Below are 26,109 nucleotides of genomic sequence, written 5' to 3'. Positions count from 1 at the left end.
AAATTGTCATATTCAACTTAGTCATTAGATCTCAACCTAATATATTGACATGTGTCTGCCTTGAATACAGCAGTGGCACCGACATGTCACATTCATAGAGACTGGTAAGTCTTTAGTAAAAGGCACTCTGCTTGTAGCTCCTGTGAAACCTTGAGTATTCATGGCATTTCCAGACATTGAAAATGTTCCCTCTTTTATAGCACCCGTGTCTACTAAAAATGAAAAACTTTTGCCTCCAATACTGATGTCTACCCTAGGTTCCTTGTGAGGATTCATCACGGATAGTATTGAACATATCAGGTCTCCCAGTGAGCTGTCCTATTGTGGATACAGTTTAATTCCTGTACCTGTATAAGGATTCCCTCCCTCTACAGTAACACCCCCTACCTTAGGAGTCATTAACTGCCCCATGCTCTTACTTTGATGTATCGGCATAGGTGAATGCTACGACTGCCCTTGCGGCAGATTCAATGCTGCTTGCTGCGTTTGCAAATCTTGCTGCATTCTCTGCACTTGTGCCTGTTGCACTGTTTGGTTCTGAGCAAACCCATCTCCACTCTGCTGTGAATATGCAGGCGGGTTTAAGGTCCCCCCTCTGGAAAATTGACCACTCTGCACAAACCCTTGACTTCTACACATACGAGCTAAATGTCCTGTCATTCCACATTCCCAACATACAGGAGGCGGAAATGTCCTATTCTGCCCATCCTGCATCTCTTGATTGTCACTCTGCATATCTTGAAACCTTCCTTGATTGTTCTGAAAGTTCCCCTGATTATTCTGCCAATTCCCCTGATTATATTGAACATTTCTACCTCAAAATCCCCCTCTTCCCTGTGGAGCAAATCCATTATTGCCCTGATCAAACTGCCTTTGATTATTCCCATGCGGCATGTTTGTTACCTGCTGTGAATTCGATCCGTCTGCACTAGTTATCATTGCCCCTTCAATAGCGTACTTAGATAACTTTTTTTGCACTAACCTTGCCTCTTCGCCTTTCCTGATATCGGGCCTCATTACACGTTGTGCGGTAAAAATCGCAAATTACCAGCATGGCGCTATTAACGTGTCCGCCCTTGCAAGAGGGCGCTAATAGCGTACCATTACGAGTACGCAGACACGAGCATAGCGCCATGCCGGTAATGACCCTACCGCATGCCGCTAAAGTCCCCAAAAAGTCCCTTACCGGCTTCGATGAAAGTGCAGATAGCACCTCCGCCCTCACGCTACATGGAAATAGTGGTCACCGCTATTAGCGGTGACCGTTAAATTGCAGAACCGGAAATAGCGTCATCGCACAGGAACGGGAAGGAGCACGGCGGCCATCTTTAAAAACACAATCCATTGCCATCCTCTGCCCCCTGGACCTGTTTTGAATTGTTTGCAATTGGAAATCCACAGGGACACCCTCGACATGCCTAAGGCTGTTTAAAAAACCACGGACCGGCAGCGCAAGGAAAAGTTTACCACGGAGGAGATAATAATGCTCACACAGACCGTTGCTGCTAATGCCGATGTGGTCTTTGCGAGCGACATGCGTCGGGAGACCTTTATACGAAAGAAGGCAATCTGGGCAGAGGTTGCCTTGAAAGTGAGTGCTGTGGGCACCACCACCCGCAATGTGCGTGAGTGCAGAAAGCGGTGGGATGATCTCCGCCTCTGGGTCAGAAGCATCCTGTCTGCAAACCACAACATTGCCACAGCAGGTGGATCTGATTCGCCCATTAAATTAAAGGAGTGGGAAGAGACCTGCGCCAACCTCATTGGAGTGGAATCAACAGAGGGAGTCGGGACAATGGGGCATGGCGTGGCAACCACTTCAGATGGAAGTGAGTGTACACATGAAAGTATGCACTGTGAATCTTCAGGTCCCCCCAAATGTGAGCCCAGAATCACCTCATGGATGCCCAAACATCCACACATGCATACAACCCTGGCCATGTCAGTGTCAAACCCAAACACACACACATGCACACATCACCAGAGACAAGTGCCACACACAACCATGCATGGATGAGCCACTGAACTGACACATCACCTGCATCCTTACCAATGAAGTCCAAATGCCCACAACTGCATTATTAACGTATACTGCATTAAGTACATAGAACCGTAACCAATGCCATCCCCCTCTTTGTCCCCGACAGGCTCACATACAGACAGTGAGGATACTGGCACTGCGAGTAAAAAATCAAGGGCACAGGACACAGAGGACATCCCCACGACATCAAGGGGCAAAGGTAGAAGAGTCCACATGCAGAGTGGCAAACATCCATGGAGCGCCACTGCCAAGATGCAACTGTCCACACCACCAACTGCCCCACCTTCTGTGGTGAACCCACCACCACAGATCCCAGACACGGAGGGCCCACCCTCAGCTGCAACTAGTTCCACAGGAGAGGCGGCAGCCACTGCACCACTCTCAGATGTGGAGGATACGACAGATTTCCACATGGATATGCACACCCCAACCCCCCCTGGAGCCCCTGAGCCATCACCACAGCAGACACCTGGGTCCAGTGTCCCTGGCGAGGACAACATGGGAAGTTTCAGTAGCCCACCGGTGGCTTCACCTGTTGTCCTGGTTGCATCAGAAGGCGCAGCAGCCATACCACCAGAACGCAACAGTGCCCTCGACCTGGCCAGCATCAGCCAGCGCCAAGAGGACATAACTGTGCTGGTTGGGCAGCATGTGGAGGAGGCTGCTCGTCTCAGGGCGGAGATTACCGAGACAGCCAGGCACTCCAGGGAGGCGATGGAGGCCTGTACAAACAGGCTGTGTGGGGAGATTGTGCAATTTAGGGAGGTCCTCACACGGATAGCGGACGCAATGGACCGCCAGTTCCCACCACCACCACCACCAGGACAGTCAGCCACTTCTTCATCTGCCAGTTCGAGGCAGACAAGCCCCCTCCGCCGCTCCTCACGCACCATCAGGCGCACGTCTAGCCAGCCTCCTAATGCTGGTGGTAGCAATGGCAAATAGGGAATGCATGGTCAAGCTTCCACGTGTATAGCTGGACGACAACATTGTGCCAGACACATAAGGAACTGTTGTGGGGGGTGGGGGGAAGGGTGTTTTTGGGCTGTTGTGGGGGGTGGGGGGAAGGGTGTTTTTGGGTGGTTGTGGGGGGTGGGGGGAAGGGTGTTTTTGGGCTGTTGTGGGGGGTGGGGGAAGAGTGTTTTTGGGCTGTTGTGGGGGGAGGGGGGAAGGGTGGTGGGATGTTTGGGGGCATGCACTCTTACATCTTTACATTTCTTAATACACTGGTGTTTGATCCATACACAGACTTGGACTTCTTCATTGTGTATGTGTACTTTATTGGCGACAGGGTCCATAGTGCGCTTCCAAACAGACACCAGTGCATTACTACCCATATCCATTCCTACAAAAAGAAAAAATGTAACTCAGAATATTTGGTTGATCAGATGCTGTCTCACAGCACGTCCCTCCTGGCCATCCCATCTTGCATGACCTGCATTCCCGTCAACTCTGTCCTCATCACCATCATCATCCTCATCAGGTGCTTCTATTTCTACATCAGGGGGCAGTGGCACATTCCGTCTGATACACATATTGTGCAGCATGACACATGCCATGGTGATCTTGGCCACCTTCTCATGGCCATACAAGAGAGCGCCACCAGACCTGCTAATGCACCTAAACCGTGTTTTCAAAAGGCCAAAAGTCTGCTCGATCACGACGCGGGTACGGGTATGTGCACGATTGTAGTCCTCTTCGTGCCTGTTCTGTGGGTTCCGTACAGGGGTAAGCAGCCACCTCTTCAGGGGGTAGCCGGCATTACCTGTATGGGGGGACAAATGGGTTCTGGTTACTGTTCACCTCAAGAGCGGCCTGTTCATATCACACAAATTGACTTTGCATTGTGATTGAAGTCCACAATTAACAGCATGCATGCAGACGATCTGTGTGACTGCAATGTGCAAAGTTGAGCTCGACCCTGCAAGTGAACATGCCTCATTGATGACTCCTAAAGTAATTGACATGTCCTGGGTGAGGCCCGATCTTACGTGTCCCTGGGCCCAGGCAGAATTGGTACCACACTGCTAGTGTACTGCCATCCAAACATTTATTTTGCCATGCTGAGAGGCATCACTTCAGTGGTGCTATAGGTGCGTGGTACAATGCTATGGGTAGGGTGATCCCTTTGCATGCACTCAAGGGCACATTGCATTATTGGGGTTGTGCAGCGCTGATTCTGTATGACTGTCTCGACGGCATGTAGGAGACTTGTGTATTTTGTGGTGTTGAATGTTGTGCAATGTGGATGTGGATGGATGTTTGATGTTTCTAGACCTAGATTTTTCGCTATGTTGTGTAGCTTATACTTGCATGTCGGTTCATCTCAGGTATATTGCGGCCTTCCCAGATGGACATTGGCGTACATGTGTATGTGCATTTGTCCTACGGACGACAAGCTACACCCAGTTGGAGTATGTATCTCCCCCCCCCCAATCACACTGCCATGTGCTTGCCCTGCTACTCACCAAGTAGCCACGAACGTTGTCCGGCTTGTCGCTCCATGTAGCGTGGGATGGTTGAGTTCCGCAGGACCATGGAATCATGGGTTGATCCGGGAAATCGGGAACAACAATGTGTGATTATCTTGTTTGCGTCAAATACCATGGAGTGGAATTGCTTCCTGTTTCGGTAGACAACTTCATTGTGATGTGGGACCACCAATTCCACATGGGTACAGTCGATGGCCCCAATGCAACTTGGGATGCCTGCCAGTGAATAGAAGCCAACTTTGGTGTTTGCAATCTCCTGGGCAGTCCGTGGCATGAATATGTGCATGCCTCAGGAGGGCATTGAGTACCTGGTTCAGCATGCATGAGAATACTGGTTGTGAGATGCCATGCATGTGCCCCACTGTATGCTGGTAGGTGCCCGTGGCCAGGAAGTGGCACACGTCACCACCTTTAGTAGAGGGGGGATGGCAGTTCTGATGTCTATGAGGCTCACAATGTCATCATGTATTATGTCCACGATGCTGGTGATGGTATCCCAGTCCAGATGGTACAGGGTGTGTATCTGCTCAGGGGTTAGGTTAAATGGACTGGCTCTGAACCTGGGGGTTGGTGGCTGCCTCTGTGGTATGACTAGGTGCCGTGGTGGTGCTTGCAGTGCCTGTCTTGCCCTCCTCCTCCTCCTCCTCCTGCGTCTCCTCTGTGCTGCCTGTTGTTGTTGCTGCTGCACTGCAATCATCTCCTCCAGCCCATGTAATGCTGCTAGTATTGGGACCATCTTGGTGTGGGAAGGGGTGTGTGAAGGGGTGTGGTGTGCTCCTTTTGTGCTGCCACAGTCTCCATTGCCTCCACCTGTGCTGATTGTGTCCACCTATGGCAGGTGGGAACACTGCTCCGTTCTCTTAATGGGTGGTTCCCGATGCGGGTATTAGCGCCATGGCGGTAAGGGATTTTGGGGGCTTTACCATGCCGCTATTGGCATGTTCGCTTGGCTTGTGATGGTGTGCTATTAGCGGCATGGCGTTATTTACGGGATGGAGGGTCGCGCGCACGCAGACTGGCCGCTATTAGTGGCACCGTACTTAGCGGTGCCGCTAATACCGGTGAGCCGGGTCGTAATTGGCATGGGGATTCAACGTTACCGGTATTCCATTACCGGTAACGTTAAATCCCTACCGCCTACCGTGTAATGAGGCCCATCATCTTTTTTGCAATTCTTTTCTTGCAAGAGTCTGCAATAATGTGCGATGGTCAGCTGAATTTCTGACCACGGTTTTGCCTCCATACCCACTAATTCTTGAGCTGCTTCTGTACCAGGTCTGGCAGCCCTTGGCATAATATATGATAGAACTCAGGTATAGATTTCCCCTAAGCTTTGCGTGTCTCCAAGTCCCACTGCTCTTGGGAAATCTGAATGTAAACAAGCAGGCCTTCCCTTTCCTGCATCTTTTTCATCATTATAGCTCCCATATCAGATGCGTCTGGATACAATACTCTAAGCTGTTTCCAGACTGCCGCTCTGCAGTTATTAAATGGTGCACTGTCATGAGCAGTGTTAACCGTAGTAACACCAGCATAGCCTACTCTGGACCAAACGTCATCAGCTCTCTCTCCAAGGATGGCAATCAGGAGACTCTTAATGTCCCCTATAGCCAATGTATTTCCTCCTGTCATATTTTCTAATTCATGTTTCCATTTCCCAGTGCCAGAAGTTAAACTCAGAAGTTTGCATCTTAAATTATCCTTGTCCATCTGAGGCCAAGGTATATAATGTGGTCTAGCTCCCCCTTTCTCTAGCAAGGGAAACTGTGAAACCCCAAACTCACTCTCATCTCCCATCGTCTGTCTATTTAAGGCAGGGACAAAATTTCCACACTGCCTTCTTCTTGGCAGCAACCTTAATCTGCTCACATAATGTGGCGACTCCCCCCTCTCACCATGGGTTGCCCTTTAGGTTGGTCTGACTGTGTCAATGATTTTGACGCCCAAGGTATAGTCACATCTAAATCTGACCATCTAACTTCCTTGTCCATTGTAAAACAACCCTCAGGACCATATACGGCACCTCTCTCTTCTCCACGGAAGGTGTCTCTGTCTTCATCTGACATTTCCTGTGCCCAACTCATATAACTGCTCTCCTCCTTATCTCTGTGTAGAGTCAGTCTATCTAAAGACAACTCCTTGGGCCTCGTACCACACGAGGTTCCCTCTATGTCGTAAAGCTGTGTACTCTCAAGTCGATCATTTTTTCCCTTCCCTTTTAATTCGTTCTGGGTTCTTATCTCATGATAAACTTTATCAATCGCTTCCCCAATGCTTCTAGAGTCAGACTCGTGCTCTAGATTTACTCTAGATGGGCCTGGTAATGACTTGTATTCCAGGAAGAACTCCTCTATGTCCTCCCATGCTACGTATGGATCAGGATTTCCTACCTCCTTCTCCAGGTGATCGAGATTGCATGCTCCTTGCCTTCTTTTTCATTCTATGTCATCATCAAGCTCTCTACACTTTCTTGCTACCTCCCTCACCCTGTCTTCCTCCTTTTTCTTCATATCCCTTCTTTCGTTTGCCCATCATATCTCCTCATCTTTTCGTCTTTGCATTCTCTTATCCCTTAACCTCTGTTCCTCCTCTTCTATTATTTTTCTTTCTACCCTTTCCCGCTCATCGATTGCCCTTTGTCTATTATGTTGTTTCCTTTGTTCCTCTGCTCTTTCCTGTTTCTTCAATTCTTCATCTTGATATAACTGCTCTCGTCTTTGTCTATCTTTTCTTTTTGTCTCTTCGTCTTTCAACCGTTCCTCCCTTTCTCTATCCTTTTTATCTTGCCCATATTGATCTTCTCTTTGTCTTATATCCTCAATGCCTTTACCATCGAGTTTGAGCAAAATCTGACCACCCATACATTCGTTCTGTAGAAGTGCTAACTCATCAGCTTTATCTCTTTCTCCTTTCAATCTCTTTATTTCTCTGCCTATATCTAAAGATTTGCTTGCTCGATCGCTTCTCTCCTTGTCGCATCTCTCCTTGTACCTCGGGACTTTAGGGATTACATCTTTCTCAGTATTTTTGTCCGGACCCCCATCACTGTTTTGCTCAGGCAACTCATATGCCGGGTTACTATACCCTGTTGCTGCCTTAAGCTCCCTCAACGGATATAACCCATCGTCTTTCTTGTTTTTGCCGTCTATCTCCGGTGGGGCAGAGGGAGCAGAAGGCTCCTCACCCCCCCTCTGTGCATACATTAAGGATCCAATCTATAGGAGGCGGCTCTTCTCTTTCCTCCTGGTACATTTTCCAGAGTTCTAAGCAAGCTAGTCGCTTGTCTAACTTTTTTCCTGTATATGCTGCATGCAAATTTGTCATCATATGCTGCAGAACTGCCTTTGATAATGACCCTCCTTGCGGCCATGGCATAAACATATTGGCCCTCATTACGACCCTGGCGGAGTGGGTTTACGCCAGCGTTATTCGCGGCGGACCCGTCCGCCCTACTACGAGTTCCCGTAGCGCCATGGAACGTTTTCCGCCTGGTTTTTCCGGGCGGAGAAATCCATGGCGCTACGGGACCTTGATGTTAATTACGCCACCGTATTTTGCGGTGGCGCAATTAACGCCTTCCCCACTCCCATTATACCCTATGGGGCAAAAATGGGAATGGGGAAGGGTAAAATGGGGAATGGGGATTTACCGCCCCGCCAAGGTCGGCATGGGGCGGAAAATCCGCCAACCTCCATGGCGCTATCGGCAGCTTTCCGCCGTGCTCCGCGGTGCATTTAGCACCGCGATTTCCGCCAGGGTCGTAATGAGGGCCATTGTCTGCGGTTCCCATAACCCATTCCGCACTACACTGTCTAAGCTTAGGTACATGTTTCGGCAACTGCTTGCAGAGGTGCACAAGTGGAGTAACATCGTCAATTTTTGACTCGTCACTCTCGACTATCAATGCTCGTTTGTCTTTGTCACAGATTTGAAAAACAATATGTTTCAGAAAAACAATATAATATGAGCGTGCACCAATCGTCCCAAGCTCCAATCCCTTTAAATCAAGTTTTTTACTTTAATCTTGCTAAAAAACACCATCAACTTAAATTCAAATAAACAATTAAATTTTCCAATCTCATGTTTCTCCTTTTTTCAACAATCACTTTGAACTATTATGTCATCACCAGCACATAAATACATAAAACGAACAGACAAACAGACACACTAGACCGGTCACATATATCTCTTATCTCTTACAATCTCGTCTTGCCCTCTAAATCAATACTCCTACAGAGTTTAAATCAACCTCTTTAAGTTACGTCTTTAACCAAACTCATCGTCTACTGCTTGTGCTATGGGATTTTAGGTTAATATTCCTTCTGTTATGTTCTTTAAAATGCAGGCACAGGGCGTATTCTATTATTGTGGCACTCTCCTCACGATACCTCTTAATTGCTTGGCCTCACACAAGTCAATTTCTCTTTAATATTTAAAACTCTTATTCTCAAGTTACTTTTATCCCACCTGCATCTGTTACACTTCTTTCCCTTATCACTTCTTATCACTCATTGCCCATACAGTTTTGCCACCTTACTCAGTTTTTACTCACCATTCGCATGTTCATCTTGAGACTCTCGGGATCATACACCTCATTTACTGCCTCTCCAACTTCCTGTTCGTTCAGCTTCTCATAGACTGTGGGAGGGGATTCCGTCTCAAACCAGAGGGGTCTGTCACACCCTACTTGCAAGATTATTAGCAATGTAAACTAAACTACTATCTACGGGGAGCTTCACGTCCTGTTAGCCTAATGGCAGAGGTTGTGCGATATTGCTGAGACTCCAAAGTTTAATTATGTCGATGGATTTTTTCAAACCCATCGTCTCCGCTACCAAGTGAACTGAATAACCTCAGCCCTTTAAGATGAGTAGCAATTACCCTGGAGATGGGTGGGGATGCAGATTTTATTCATACCTCAATAATCAAAACGACTCAGTTGGCAAAAAGGATAACTGTTTTATTTTCAATTGTCTAAAACGGAGCATGACGAACATCAACAAATCCGCTCGATCCTCTTGCTCAACTACTTTCATAAAAAACAGAGCTTTTATATCAAAAACTCGTCATCATTGACGTTGACCTACGTCACTAACCAGCGTCATCCTACGTGGCAAACTACAAAAACCTAGTGTCTACTGTGATAGGCTCTAAGCAAACATCTAAGTATACGTTCTATACTAGTATGGGACAGTGAGTGAAGGTAATTGGTTTCTTAACATCAGGTGTGGCAACTGAGCCCTCCCCTCAAAATGGCCACTATGAACATCACTAAATGCACAATGTCCCATTGGCTACGTAAGCTATAGGACCCTTAATTACACGGTCCCCTACAATTGGTTGGCACTCTAACCTTCGTCAGTACTTTTCCACCTACGTCTAGTAGCATGCAGGCTGGCCTTCCAGGTACTGGTGAGTTGGTCTTAACCCCAGCTTCCCGCCAATTAGCATATCAATCTTTCATCACCTCAGTGGTCAGCGCAGTCAATTAGGCTTTGAAGCTCGGCCTTGAGTTGGTTCTGTACTGTGGAGAATCAGGGGAGTGAAGGCACGCTCTGCCCTCATGCGTAGGTGTGAGCATCTTGCTCGTCCAACTTCATCCTTCCACGTGACTGAAGACCATGATTTTGAGCTTTCACTGTCTTTAAAATACTATTTTTTACTAGACCTCTGACGTCTTCCTTATTTTGTTCATGTCTTCTGAACAGGAGTTGTTCTTTCCCATGGTTTGTATCCAATGTTAGTTAACTTCAGTCTGATAAGACCTTAGCTTATTGGCTTGGCTTCATAGCTCATCCAACCTCGCCTTTCCGAGATTCGCTTAATATTTCATTTGTTTTCTTACTGTGACACACTAGAAACGAGGCCTTCTCTCTAAAGTCCAGCACTGCTATAATACGTAGTGGAAACATCCATCCTTTACTCTTTATGCATATATGTATATATTGGTGCATGCCGCAATCTAGTCACCATAAAGCTATCCTCAGGATTACTTCATCTGCTTGTGTTTCTTTTGCATCTGTACATGTGTAAACTGACTTGAAATCTCTGCCAGTTCTGTGGCATACGTTTCTACACCTTGATCCCAAGATGTCACTTACCCTTGATACTTTCTTGATGCCTTATTAGGATATCTGCATTCTCTTGTCTCTGCATCTCTTCCATGTATGTCAGCTCAGCTCTGTTGTGACGTCACCATTCGTCTTGACCATTCATTTGCTCCGCTTCTTCCTGAATTACATACAAACGGCCATCATATTTCCTTGTATGCAGGTATGGTTTTCTATATGGGAATCTTGCCTCCAGGATTCTTCCAGGTATCAGTATTTTCACTGGTATCGCACGTGCGTCACATCCGGGCTCCCAACATATAGGCAATATGGGTGAGGTGGTTGAGGTGGGGGTACTTGGCTCCTCCTCCATAGGGTAATGAATGCATGTCAGCAATGGCAGAGTCCCTCTGCCACACCCTGCAGGCTACTGTGGAGCACTTGGGGATCCAGGGATCTGACCACTCCAGCGATCTTGCAGCAGAGCAGCCCGAGGTGATGCTCCCAGGCATACCTGGGCCAGGCAAGGGCCCTGTGGGCAATACACCAAAAAAGTGACATTAATGTTATGACATTGGGGCATTTGGTTGTTTGGGGTGTGTGGGGACAGGGTGTGTGGGAAGGGGGAGGGTATGTGTGAGGACAGGGTGTGTGGGAAGCGGGTGCTTGGGGACAGGGTGTGTGGGGAGGGGAAAGGGGTGTGGGGACAGCGTGTGTTGGGAGTTGGAGAGGGGCACAGGATGTTAGTTGTAGTTGGAATATTTTGTTCAATACATCCTGGTTTTCACTTGTAGCAATGAGTGGACATTCCTCCTTTGGGTCCAAGTATTTATTGTGTGTGCGCATTGTATGAAGCAAGCTGCATGGGTAGTACAGAGTGGACTTAGTATTTAGAAGAAGTTTTCAATGAGTTCCTGACGGACCATGCACCCCTCCCTGGAATCCATGTGCACATGCCTGGGCCTGGCTGGAGCAGCATCGTCATCATCATCTTCATCCTCTAGCACTGGAATGTCCAGATCTGGGGGCAGGGGTATGTTGCGTCTGACGCAGATGTTCTGCAACATTGCACAGGCCAGGATTATCTGCTCCTCTGTCTCTGGTCTGTACATGAGTGCACCCCCAGACCTGTATAGGCATCTGAAATGTGCCTTCAGGAGCCCGAACGTCCGCTCGATTGTCACCCTGGTCCGAAAATGCAAAATGTTGTATGCCATCCCCTCCTGCATCTTGGGATCCCTCAAAGGGGTCATCAGCCACAGAAGCAGTGGCTATCCAGAGTCACCTGCAAGGGGTGAGGACACAAGGTTAGTCTTTTCTTGCTTGTGGCATGACTGTGTCAATTTGCCATGTCTTACACTTAGCCCATCTGTGTCGGTTCAGCAATATCAGGCATCTGGTACAATGGTATGGGTGTGTCTTATGCTCCCTGCTGCACCCTGGGACAGGCACTGAGTTGCATCTGTGACGTGCTGGCTTCTGAATTGCTGGGGGTAGGAAATTAATTGTCACTAACTAGCCATAGTGAGGACTCACCAGTCTGCATACACACTCTCATTGTCTGAAATGAACATTACCATGCCTCTACTGCACCACTGACTGAACGCACTCTATGACACCTGCAATGCGGATAAACCATACACATTCATGCATCAACGCCACATGACAGCTACCAAGCACAGGAGGCCCCAACACTCAGTGAACAGTTCGGTGACACTGAAGCTTCCAACAGCACATCAAAGCCGTCTTGCTCCTCTCCCTCTCAATCCCCTTGATGATCCACCCAAACACTACTCCCATTGCAGACGTACCTAGCGCCAAGAAACTATGCAAGTGGCAACAGTGTGCGGTACAAGATCCATTGACTTTCACATGGACATTGACATGTCTGTATGATGATGCTTGGCAGTGGTGTTGGCTGTGACAGCAGAATCTCAACAGTCAGTCTGTGCATGCATGCTCCATGTCTCACAAAGACATATGTCTCATGGCCCTAGGTGGCAAAGTCTACTGATACACTTGCTTTGGAGGGGTGGCTGTGTTGCATTTGGGGCATTAACCCCCCACACCCCTTTGCCTGTGCCCCATGCTGCAATGTAGGTGCAAATGTACATGTACTCACCCAACATCCAGGTCCTTTGTCCTCCATGACGTGCCATGTGGGCGGCCAGGATGCTGTTCCGCAGGACCATGGACTAGTGGGTTAATCCTTGGAAGCAGGCACAGCAGTGCGTGATAGTCAGGTCGGTGTTACAGGTCACCTGGACATTGAGGGAATGGTACTGCGTCCCGTTCCTGTAGACCTCCTCTGAGGCATGGGGAGCCACCAGCACGACTGTGTGCAGTCCAATGCTGCCAACACATTTGGCATGACCACAATCACATAGAAGCAGGCTTTGGTGTTTACCTGTGCCTGCGTGGTTGGAAGGGCGATGTGCTGGCATATGACGCGGGAGGGTTCCAGTACATGCACCAGCACTTTGGAGAAAGCAGGCTGCAAAATACCATGCAACTGGCTCACAGAGTGCTGAAATGTGCCAGTGGCAAGGAAGTGCAGCACCAACACCAGCTTCAGCAATCAGTGGTATGGCTGTCCTGATGTCAATACTGCTCCCATCATCCTAGCACTTACTCCCTTTCCCTGTCCCCTCTCTATCTGCCCCTGCACTTGCACGTTCCGAATGCTCACAAGCCCTGGTAGGACTGCATTTTCCTGTTTCATCAGTTTATGCTATTGCCTTTTTGCTCCTATGTTCCCTCCTCTTTTTTTCCCTGTGGGCGCTTTGAAACACAATTTCTTGATGTATAAGTGCCTTACAAATTCACAATAAAATAAATAAATACAAATCCAGTTCAAGTATTGTCTCACTGTTTTGGTAGTACCGGTTGTGCATTTGGCTGTCAGAGCCCAGGGTGTGGCCCCTATGTGGGGTATCAAAGCACGCCTCCGCCTCGCCACTTGCCTCCCATTCCTCCTCCTCCTCCTCCTCCTAACCCTGGCCTCCTGTCACCACTACTGCTGCTCCAGCTCAATCAGCTGCACTCCAGCTTGCAGCGCCTCCATGTCCATGGCAGCAACAATGAGTGGCAGCATAGTTGTGTTGGGTGTGGCCCTCTAATAATGTTCCTATGTGTATTGGGTAAAGCTGGGTGGAATGGGTGATCCTGTGGCCTTAATACCCCCCACCTGTGTCCACTTACCAGCAGCTCTCAGGTGGTATGTGTCTCCGGCATGGATTTACTGGTAATACCAGCATATTTCTGCCTGTATTATCGGAAAGTCTGTGCTCATAATATGCCTGTGTTACCGTTATGCTGGTAATACAGGCTGATGTTACCAGCATTGCCGGTATTAAAACTGCCTCTGTTTCCCACGCCAGTAATACCGTTGCAGGTGTTACCGGCGCCAGTGATTCCAGTGACTGGGGTCTGTGTCACTCATGATTTGTCGGTCCGGTAATAGCATTACTGACACTTTATTACCAGACCAGCACACTTGCAATGAGGGCCTTTGCATTATTCCAGATTATGTTTATTTAGCTACATTTTTGTGTGGCTCTCTTCTGGCAGAGACTTTTAAATGGAAACCTGGTATAACTAATCCTCAGTATACTGAATTTTTGGAACACAATTAGTGGGTTGTTAAATGATGCAGATTGTCTCAGCTCATGTTTATTGTATTTCATGGTGTTTTATTAGAAATCAATTGTTTGTACAGTATTTTGTACAGTATTTTGTTTGATGCATAAAGTATGTCTTTTTTCAATCCAGATATGCACTATTTTATTAAAATAAGTTAAAATAAAAATATTCGTTTTTAACCTTTTAACAAAGGAATAAACCGTTACATTGAATTGAGACACTGAAATGCCAAAAGACAAATATGAATTCACGTATGTGGACTCTGATGAGTAGGAAAGAGTGAAAGGCACTTTATTTTATTTTGGAATTCTTTGTATATTTCGTGCATGGTTGGTAATGCAGCATCTCTTTCCATTGTCTTTAAAGTATGCTGTGTCTTTGCATTTTGCATTTTAGACTTGTTTTATTGCAATCAATGAACTGTTTGAAGCCTTTGATGTATTTCTGGAATACCCTTCCCTGGAATATAAAATATGGCTATCAATTGCAATTCGTACTGCTCTGACCACTTTCAAGGAAAACATAGCTTATCAGGTAAGGTTTTGTCATGAAATGTAGTTCAATAGATGTTATGTTTGCTAAAGAACATAGTCCATTGAGTTCAACTGTATACTAAATATCAATAATATAACGTACACAATTTCCTCACTGACCCTTAACCAACCCAACATAAAGAAAAGAAAAACAATTGCTGCCCCCCATTGTTACAATATGAACAATTCCTGAATCACATGCACTTCTGTTCCTCTCAATTGCATTGCCCACCAAAGCCAAGCCTTATAATTAATTAGCCAATCTGGTTTCAAAAATATGTGTTGCATGACATATCTGTGACAATCCCATTATATAACATTCATAAACCAAAGTATGCTTCATTAAATGCATTATGATTTATGCCTTTCTTTGCAGGTAGCAACATTCATCCCCAGCTTGCTCTGTATAAGCGTACCCAATTCTATTTTATATTGGCTGTTCAAGTATCAGCCCATTCAGCTGGTATTCTACCTGTTTATTACTGTGGCCATGCTTACAAACACTGCTTTGACTCACAGTGCACATATACCCATCCATCCCTTAACTCTTAGGTAGAATATAACTCCAAAACATAAAATATACATAGAATGGCTGATTCCCTTCCACAATTCCATTGCATTAGATGTCTGGTGCCAGGAACGTAATTTCACCAAAATGCCAGGAGTAGCGGAAGTGACATCACACAACCCTTGACCTATGATGACATCACAGGACGTGATGTCATTGACCCCACCTCAAAGTGACATCACAGGAAGCGATGGGACATGACCTTTTACCCCTTGACAAAACAGAAAGTGGCATAACATAGCATTGTTCTTAAGTACACTAAGAAACATATGGTTACCATATCACTGTAATGTGATATACATTTCATACAAGAATGGATCACCACATGTATCGTTAATATCAGTGCGTATAGACCCATGTTACCAAATTACTGTGAATGCAAGCAGAGGTCCAAGGCCAAATGATAATGATGTGTTGTTATATAGCACTTACGCTTAACTGATTTATATAGAAACAATATACATACAGTATCACTCAAACTGGTACTCATTTATCGACCTTAGATGAATGAAAGGCTGAGTTTGCCTTGCTGGGATTCGAACCTGCAACCTGCAGATCACACACACATCACGGCAGCGAGTGCTTAACCCACTGAGGTTTCTCACCGCCTATATCTATCTTACCACCTATAGTAAGTTGAGCAATTACATGTCTGAATGTTCTCAAAGTCAGATAGCATATTACACTCTATAGCGGATACCATTAAACCGGTAACTGAGATTTAACAGCAGGCCAGTCCACCTGCTGGTCTGGTGCAAAGTTGGCCACATGTCAAGCCTGCATGGATCTACTTTTCAGGCTTCAGAAGTTGGCAAAATACCATTGGGAGGGTTAATAACTATGCATTACAGAATGTAGAGAAGCTAAGGGAAAGCATCCTGTACTCTGGGCACTTGCTACCTCATACATGCATACAAACATCCTGAACAGCATGCCTGGGAGATAGGGAAGATAGACAAATTACAACAAGGCATTCATTGTGGCACAATGAAATCAAGGGCCAATTTATGTGCCATGGTCAAACATTTCTACATTGTACACAAGCTTTTAGGCACAAAGATTTTGTCAAGTGACTAAGGACACCGAGATTGTCCTGTGATGCTCTTAACAGAGACTACGACAGAACTTGCTATAACGAAAACGTGCGAAAAGCTAAATACATAATCCAAAATGGATGCTTATTCTACTCTAAAGGCTTTTTGGATGTTTTTGTCTGCATTGTGAATTTGAGGTGTTTAAGAACAGACTAAATCAGTGACTCACCCCCCCCCCCTGAAGTGTGCCTGAAATGAACCTTCAATGAGTCTAGCAATAATTGTATAGATTTCCAGAAAGACAAATTATTTGCTATTCCTATTCTTTCCTATTTAGGGTCACTGCTCAAAGAGTTACACTTGTGGAACCCCCTGTTTCTTTTTAAGAGGCCTGCACAAGAAAACCAGCCACTCCAGAAACAAAGAGCCACATGATGCTGGCCACAGTCGAGGAGCATCCATTAAAAACAAATATATATATTTTTTCAAAATCTTTTTTAGGGGTGGCAAGGGAGACCACAGGGGTAGCAAGGGAGACCTCAGGGGTAACAGCTGCGACCCCTGGCAACCCCCAAATGACGTCCCTGTCTGGTGCCAATTCAAGTAAAAACACAGACTTTTAGTAATACTCAGACAATAAGAGCAACTAAGAAACGATTGGTTTGGAAGAGGATTGTGATTTTATCATTTGTTTGACTTCTTATAGATCCAGAATGGTGACTGAATTTCCACTAGAAACAATGCAAGACAAGTTTAAGGCAGCAGCTTATTGTGGCAACTGAGTACTATTTTGCTATCTAACCACTCTTAGACTATCCACTTTGCCATTCTGTGAACTAAGTCACTGGTTGGTGTAGTTGAAGTTGGTAACTATGAAGAAATTACTTAATAACTTAAGGGCCTCATTACAAGTCTGGCGGTAACCTGCCGGTGGTACCGGTGGGTTGCCGCCGGACTCATAACACTTTTCCAGCACCTGATATCCCGGTGCCACTGGGACATTACAAGTCCCGGCGCGTCAGGAAGTGAGGCGCCGGAAAATGTTGTTCCCCAATCCCGTGGAGTCCCATAGAACTCCATAGGAGTGAGAAGACGGAATCGCCAGCACCATTGCTAACGGTGCTTGTGCTTCCATGACAAGTCTGCCTACTGGGACCGTTGCGTCCGGCAGGTCAGACCTGCTGGGCACAATGGCCCCTGCAGGCAGACTTGTAGTGTGGCGGTCTAGAGTGCATGCCGGTACGTTGCTACCGGCACCCTTATTTCCAGACTGCCGCAATTGTAATGAGGCCACTGTCCAGAAAACTCTTATGTGAACCATGTACACAAATACGGATACACGGTTGCATGAACATACAGATATATCCTACTATATGCACTTTTACAGCATCACAGTTATGCTAAAAACAACCATAGTCAAACAGATGACACAGATAAAAACACACACACAAACACCATCCTTGTAAACACATATATAATAGGTTACCCTTATCCCTTTCCATCACCAACTCTCAGACGAACTCCCCTCACAGTCTTTTTTGCCTCCCTGAATTGAAGTACACAGACGATCATCAATGAAACTGAAACTTGGAAGCACAATTAAACTTAAGTCCCCTTGAGGCCTTTAGCTCTGTGTTGACAAACTGGAGACCCTAGTTTCACAATTAACAGCAAGACCCTGAGCCCAGTTCCTTGTTGTGTCTGGTAGAGGCTGACGGGCAAATCAGGGCAGTCTATTGTCTACTTATAAGCCAGGGCAACGGAAGGTGGTGATGGGAAAGGGATGGGCTTGGTGTGATGGGCAAGGACAATAGGGTAATGAGACCGCTACGCCCCATAGGCACCCAAAGTAACCACTGGGCCTGGCTTGTGGCTCAGCCCAGAGCCCACTTTACCCCCACACCGACTCCACGAATATGTTACATCTCTTTCAGCATGTACAACTGCATACATGTTATGGCTGATCAGTGCAGTATAGTCTAACATCCTTTTGTCTGGAGCAATGGCGTATGTTTAGCAAAAACTAGCAACCTTTGGTGGGTTTATAAAAACTTGAAAAAACGTTAGAACTGAAATGTGAAAGTAGGATAAGCCATTTCAGCTAAGTCACCAATGCCACAATGCCACACAGTAGGCATCACGAGAAGTTCACCTCCGGTTCGAAATGACAAGAGCAATGCATTGTGGGTTTGCATAATAGCTCAGATGAAAATAAGAGTGAAACATGTGCACACTTTCCTGTATCCTCAGGAGCTGTCTGTCTTGGGTTGCTATATATGAATTTGAATTGCCCTATCAGACAAAGACCATTTTCTGGGGATAAGATCATGTGCTTAGAACTCTCTCACACAGCACATTCATGGGTGGACGGCTTCATGATTCTACAACAAATAGCACAAGTGCAACTAGCCAGACAGACCGATTGCTCAATGCTGTAATGTGTCATCTTCCCGTCCCACGGGTGAAGTGTCCAGTAAATGGGCATTAAGCATCTGTGTGGTTGATGGTCCACTCTCTCTTCCTGTTGATGGTCTGTCTGTATTCAAGATGCACAGGTCACTGACGAGGTTGTCCCGCAGATTCTCCTCTCTGTAGGCTGCACTCACACTGCTTCCAAAGCTTTCAACAGGTGAACGTGATGTAGTGGCCATTGATGCCTTCATTCATTAGCTTGACATGTCTGCTGTGCATGGCAAAATGTATGCTGGTCAGTAATCTTTGCAATAATTTGTTATGGCATTGTACTGCTAATGTATTATTTCCAGCAGCTGCAAATAAGACATTCAACAGTTGACCACTCATGTCTTTGGGTTGTGCAGTGGCAAATTGTGGCGCACTTGCAGTTGGTACAGTGCATTTTCGGCATAGAAATCCCAGCTAAAATGTAGGCGGACAAGACCACTGTTTGGGTGTTGTGATGCCTGGATCATTTAGGGCTAAACCACGCCCCCTCATCAACACTGCACCTGAAGGAACCAAGTGTTGTTTCTCGGGTGCCAGCACCAAAGCTGGCGCACAAGTCCGCTGTTTGGGCGTTGTGCTGTCTGGACTGCTTGGAGCTAAGCCGCTCCCCCTTCAGCAACACCACAGCCCGGAGGAACAAAGGGCTATTTCTGGCATGCCAGTGCCAGTTCCAAAGTCAGCGCACAAATCCGCTATTCGGGCTGTTTGGCGGTTGTGTGGCTTGAGTCTTGTTGGCCCCCATGAAGTTATTTTTTTTTCTTTTTTTTAATTGTATTTGGTTAGTTCAAACCTTTACAAAAAACAATTTCAAGTAATCACATAGTACATACAATTAAAAGAAGAAGATGCTAAAAGAAGAATACAGTAAAATAGTACACACAGAATTACCAAACAGGAAAACAAAATAGATTAAGTGAAGGGTGATCAAGTTAAGTCCTATACATCAACTGAAGTTCTCCCTTAAGGTGATTAATTGGGTTGGTTCAGTGTGCACACAGCAGTTAATAATACCACAGATAGACCAGCATATACAAAAGATCATCAATTACATTCACATCAGATATTAAATACTACCAGTTGTAGTCTAGAGACAGTGAAGCCACAGACAATTCAAATAAAATGAATACATTCGGAATAGGTCCAAATTGTGCAGATTGTGGGAAGTTAAATAAAAATAAAATAAAATGAAATGCATCCCCTGACAAGTGTCATCAGTTTACCGGGTCTACAAATTCAGTGATTTGATGAAACCCTTCCTGCATATTAAAGTTTTCAAGACAATGTTTCCATATCATATCTTCATCATATAGGAATGGATTCATTGCAAGTGGACTGAGATATTTAGTTCTTAAGCCCTGTAGTGGGAGGCATTCAAGCACCAGACTCAAAACGGATAGCTGAGATCGGAATCGCGTCATGCACTCCAAGGATTCTCCTCCAACTTTTTCCCTCAATTCTGCTCAGGATTTTACACAAATTATCAGATCTTAATTCTAAACCATAGGTCAATTTAGGCACAATTTTGCCTTCATAGAACTTCATTGAGGGTTTGAGGGAGAATCTGCCAAACCTTCGGTCAATTCTAATAATCTGAGCTTCTAAAAGTTTAGCCTTGTGCAGCAAGATCTCATTAGCTATTTTAGGGTCTTTCCAGGCGGAGAAATAGAAGCCCAGATACCGAACTGAATGAAGGTATTGTCTTGGCATTTTAGACTATTATCTTGATTTTTACATATGGATCCAGCAGGGTAAGAAGAGCATTTTCGGTTGGCCATGCAGCAAATGTTTAAATGGTCAACTTGTCATCTTGGGGATACTCTCTTGGTCAAGTAGCCATGAAGGAATCCAAATTTTGGTTTAATATACATTTTAAGTAATTTTGTATTCATATTTTTACAGGGGTATCTCAGAGGAGTTTTTTTGTAGCTTTTATAGTAAGCAGTCAAGTAGATGTTCCTGCCTTACTTTGTCTTTTACTTTTAAATGTAAACCAACTATTCTATGATCAACACGGCGGGGAGGCAGACTATGGGTGCCCTGTAAACCAATTTGTTGCATCAGAGTTACTGAAAGCTGTTAAGAAGTCGTTTGTTCCTAATATATAATTGCTGTAGCTAACAAGGTCTGACTTAACTGGGTCCGAATGGCAAAACTCAAAGCTAAGTTCTTCCTTTCACCAGTACACCATTTAAAAAAACAGTCTACTTAGGACACCACAACCAAACAAGCTAATCTATTGATTAAAGAAACTGAATCTTGTCTTCTGAAGCAGGAGTCTACACTATTTTAAAATCCTCCTACACCAGTCAAAGAACTAACAAAAAGTACACCTTTACCATCTTCTTCTTTACCATCAATCACAGCCACATCCAATGGAGTTATATATATCTTAAGTGTATCTCTGTCTAATTCATATTGTCAGAAGGTTTCTGAGGCTTTTTGTGCGTCTCCAGCTACAATAGAAAATGCTGGATTATCTACTGCTAGCCATTTACTATATAACAAGACAAGTTCCAACTGTCGCAAGCATGATGAGAAGGACCCCCTTCTGGAGTTTGAGATTCCAAGAGCGTCACATGAAGAGGAAGGGAGAGGTTTCTCGATCCCGATTGAGATCCACTCCTCAGTTGTTATAATTGAGGATATTAAAATGGCAAATAGATATTCTCTGCTAGATGATTTAGATGATGATGATTTGGTTGTCAATGTTGACATAGGTCACCCCAAAGAAGGCACAATTGGTGTTCATACTGATATTGCAGCAAAAGGGTCGATTAACCATGCTATAATGGAGGACAGTGACAGGGCATGTGTTAAACAGTGTTGTTCCTATTGTCATACTGCGGTTAAAGAGCTTATTTTTTGAAAAAATAATTGTATTTGATTCTTAAAGAACCTTTACAAACTTCAAACAAAAATCAAGAATGAATACATTTACCTAAATTAAATGTATCATCATTATTATTATTAGCATATGATACATAATTAATCTTGTTACTAAAATGTGAGTACATTTCAAATTTGTATCCTATTAAAGAGGGCTAAAAAGGAATAAGACCACATTTTACATTAAAATACATAAGCCTGTATTCCAAGATGGCCGCCGGCTTCGAGTAGTCGTGCCGACGGCGCTCCCGAAACCCCAGTGACGGGCTGCCCACCGCCCGTTCCAGAGCGATTTTGGGGCATCGGATGCTCCTCTAGTGGTGTCAGGCGACAGATCCGAAATGAATTCCGCAGTCAGCCGGTGCTTGGCGGCCGCCGGGAGCAACGCTGGAGTGAACTGCGCTGGGGCTGCGACTGATCCCGAAGTGAGCGCGGGCGAGGGAGAGCCGTGGACTCCTGTTACGGGGTCCAAGAAGATCGGAGGAGTGAAGAGACTCTTGAAGGGGCCGGCGGAGGGGGTTCGCTGGTAGCCGGCGGTACGGACGATTGCGCCCGCGGCACTGTGTGGGTGTCCTGGCTGCCCCCCCCCCTGCTGAACCAGTGTGTGGAGTGCTGCGGGCTCCGGTGCTCCTGAGAGGCACTGAACAGCAAAGCGGCGGGGTTAGGGAGAGGGGAGATGGAGACGTTGGAGGCTGGAGCCTGTGGGCCCGGCGCCCCCTCCCCCGCCATACGGAGTGCTGCCTGTAGGCCCCGGAGGGACACCTGAAAGCAGTAGGGGCTGAAGCTTAAGAGCCCGCCTCGAGTAGAACAACGGGCGGGAACGGCCTGCCCCCCGGATTACTGGCAAAGAACAGTGGCACCGTGGCCTGCAGTGATAGCCTGTGGATATAGGCTTGGAGAAGGAGGCCTGGCGCTGCTGTTCCCGGACCCCGACGGCAGCCAGAGGTGAGAGTGTGAACCCGGTCCCGAGTGTTGGCGGGGGCGGGTGAGAAGGCTTTGGGCTCCTGGCCTGGATCGTGGACCTGAACTGTGAGGAGGCCACGTGGGGGAGAGGCGGTGATCCAAAGGAGAAAGTGCTCTGGAGGAGCTCTGTCCCAGAGAAGTGAGGGGGATTTGTGTGCCACCATTTCCCTGCCTCCCCCTGCCGGGGTGGAGCGGGGCTGGTTTACATCCCGGCGAGAGTTCTTGGAGGAGGGGTATCCCGCAGTGGTGGGAATTCTGCGCTCAGACCCGGCGAGCACAACGGAGGTTTGGTGCTACTGCTGATCTCGGGGCGCTACCCAACAGGAGTATAAGAGACGCTCAGGGAGTGGGCGACGTGCGACATGGCCGCAAAACCTAAAGGTAAAGGAGGAAGAGTGGGCCAATCTGCAGGAGACACATTGGGAACGCTTACTGCCGTCTGGCCGGCACACGCCCCGAAGGAGGGCCTGGGACTGCCACTGGAGTCTTCAGGGAGGTCGTACGATAAGGAGAGCGCGGAGGAACAGCCCGGGATGTCTAGACAGGAATTTCTGGGGGAGCTGCACGCCCTGCAGTCGAACTTGGCCAAAACTTTTCAAGACCAGTTTCAGTTGATACGAGCGGACTTGAATGAAGCCTTAGGGGAAATTAAGCAGGACCTGAGGCAACTGGGTGAAAGGACAGACTCTTTGGAGAAGGGCCTCCAAGAGGTTGAGGAAGAAAACACAGCCCAAAGTGAAGCCATTGAGAGGTTGGATGTGGCAACACAGAATCTGGAAATTCAGATGGAAGATCTGGAAAATCGATCCTGAAGGTTCAATATTAGGGTGAAGGCGTTGCCGGAAACCGTGCTAGATAAAGATTTGAGGGCGGTGGTGCAAGGCATATTTGCGGAGCTCCTGAACGAAGAACACCCGGAGAAGGTCAAACTAGACCGAGTACATAGAACTGGCCGAGTGCCTAATGGACAAATGATGAGACCCCAAAAAGGAGACTTGAGGTGTTGGGTTGTCGGAGGAGCGACCATTTTGGAAACAGAAAGGGCGGTTATGCCCGAGTTGGGAGGGGGATGCAAGCGGGGAGGGGAGAGCCTTCCAGGGAGGGTGGGGGAGGAAGGGGGGTGGGGATTCAGGGTGGGGTAACGAGCCATTCAACAAGGGGAGGGCAAGGTGGACAGGAGTTTATGGTGGGATTCAAGTTATAACTCTGACCTCTTAGGTGGTTAACACATAATGTGAGGGGGCTGAACTCCCCTTTAAAGAGGAAAAAGCTGGAGCAATTTACGAGAAAGGAGAGACCCGATATCATGGGGCTACAAGAAACGCACCTTTTGCTCAAGGTCCAGGGTCGGTTGAAGCTACGGGGGTTCGAGAAGATTTTACATGCCTCAGGCCCCAGTAAAGCACGAGGGGTAGCGCTAGCCATAAGAAGTTCATTTGATTTTAGAGTTGAAACTGTTATTAGGGACAAGGAAGGAAGGTTTATAGTGGTAAAGGGGAGATACCAGGAGGCCCCTTATACAATTGCTGTGGTGTATGCCCGGGCCAGGAACAGTTTCTGTTACGGATCTTGAAAGCTTTAGAAGACCAACCGTGGGGGCAGTTAGTGATGTTGGGAGATCTGAATATCGCTTGGGATAGAGAGAGAGATCGGAATGGTACACGCGTGGGAGGAGGGGGAGCAGTGATGTCAGCGGGATTGAAGGAGAGGTTTAGGGAGCTGGGGCTAAGGGATGTCTGGAGGGAGTTAAAGGGAGAGGGGGAGGGTTACACCTTCCTCTCTGGGGTCCACGGATCACAATCTAGAATAGACTACATATGGGTCTCGGCGGAACTAGTGGGAGGTATTCGGGAAGTCGCTATGGGGCCGATAGGGATAGCAGATCATAAGATCGTCTTGGCTGTCTTTGACCTGGGTAGGAGGGTGAGGGGGATATGGAGCTGGAAATTCCCAAGGGCGGTCCTGAGGAATCCGGTGATACGGGGGGACATCGAAGAGAAGATCCAGGCTTTTTTTGCAGTTAACAGAAAAGAGGACACAGGTGAGGGGGTTAGGTGGGATGCTTTTAAAGCTACTACAAGGGGTGATCTTATTGCGGCAACCGCCTTTCACGTGAAGCAATTGAGGGCTTTGGAGACCCGACTGGAGTCGGAGGTAGAGGCAGCCAGACAGGCGGCAGGCATGGTTCCCTCTCGGGCGGCCATGCGGGCTTATAGGAAGGCGCTGGGGCAGTTAGAACTACTGCGAACTAAAAAGGCGGAGGGGGCATTACTGGCAGTGAGACAGAAATTCTATGCGAAGGCGAACAAAGCGGGTACGCTGTTGGTGAGGCTTCTGAGGGGTAGGAGGGTGAGGAATTCTATCACAGCGTTAAAGGTGGGCTCTGGGGAAAGGGTAACGAAGAGGGAGGAAGTACAGGAAGCCTTGGCAGAATACTATGACTCTCTGTATGCGTCCCAGAATCCCTGTAGCGAAAAGCAGGTAAGGTTGTTGCAGTCAGTACAGTTAAGGGGAATTGATAGGGAGATGCAGGCAGACCTTAACCGGGAAATTACGGAAGAGGAAGTTAGAGGGGTAATCAGAGCCCTCCCTACAAATAAAGCCCCGGGGCCTGATGGCTTTACTGCAGCATTTTACAAGCTGTTTGTCACGCAGTTGGCCCCTCAATTGACCTCTTTATTTAACTTGTTCCGCCAGTCGGGTAGAATAGCCCCATCCATGGAGGAAGCGAAAGTGACCCTGGTCTTAAAACCAAATAAAGACCCAGAGGAGAGAGCGGCCTACCGGCCCATTTCATTAATTAATATAGATGCCAAGATTTACACAAAAATATTAGCTCATAGATTGGAGGGTATTCTCCCTTTACTGATACACCCCGATCAGGCAGGCTTTGTTAAAGGCCGACAAACGGCTGACAACATCAGGAGGGTGGCCCATTTAGTCGAAAAGGTGCAGAGAATGGACACTCCCGCGGTATTGGTGGCGCTTGATGCGGAAAAAGCTTTTGACCACGTGGAGTGGCCATTCTTGTTCCGGGTTATGGAAAAGATGGGCATACGGGGGGAATTCATGACAATGGTGAAAGAGAATTACCGAGATCCATCCATCAGAATAATGGTAAACGGGGTGGCTTCTAGAAGGGTCCTCTTACAGCGGGGGACAAAACAGGGCTGTCCGCTGTCCCCAATCCTCTATGCGATTTACTTAGAACCTTTGCTGCAAGCGATAAGAGAAGCGGAGGGGTTTCAGGGTATCCCGTTTGGGGGGGGAACAACAGAAGGTGGCTGCTTTTGCGGATGACATGTTACTAATGCTCACGGCCCCGAGAGAATCGCTCCTAGCGGGCATAGCCTTGCTGGAACAATTTGGGGAGGCATCAGGGTTAAAAATCAACTCCACCAAGTCGGAAGTCTTAAATCTAACTTTAAGGGGAAGGG

The 26,109-nt window shown here is 47.0% G+C and overlaps 1 protein-coding gene across 1 annotated transcript in view; it reads left to right on the top strand.

Annotated features, from left to right (window-relative positions):
• The window catches only part of LOC138505087 (sodium/hydrogen exchanger 11-like), a 789,434-nt gene that overhangs the window by 396,620 nt on the left and 366,705 nt on the right, over nt 1-26,109 (top strand). Inside the window, exon 5 of the mRNA XM_069625403.1 lies at nt 14,622-14,759. Within this exon, the coding sequence (XP_069481504.1) occupies nt 14,622-14,759 (138 nt within the window). The remainder of the gene's footprint in view (nt 1-14,621; nt 14,760-26,109) is intronic.

This window comes from Ambystoma mexicanum, chromosome 11, assembly GCF_040938575.1.
Source record: "Ambystoma mexicanum isolate Mex_15411 chromosome 11, UKY_AmexF1_1, whole genome shotgun sequence".
Lineage (NCBI taxonomy): Eukaryota > Metazoa > Chordata > Amphibia > Caudata > Ambystomatidae > Ambystoma > Ambystoma mexicanum.
Note: the sequence above shows the minus strand (reverse complement) of the source record. Positions and strands in the feature narration are given on the sequence as shown.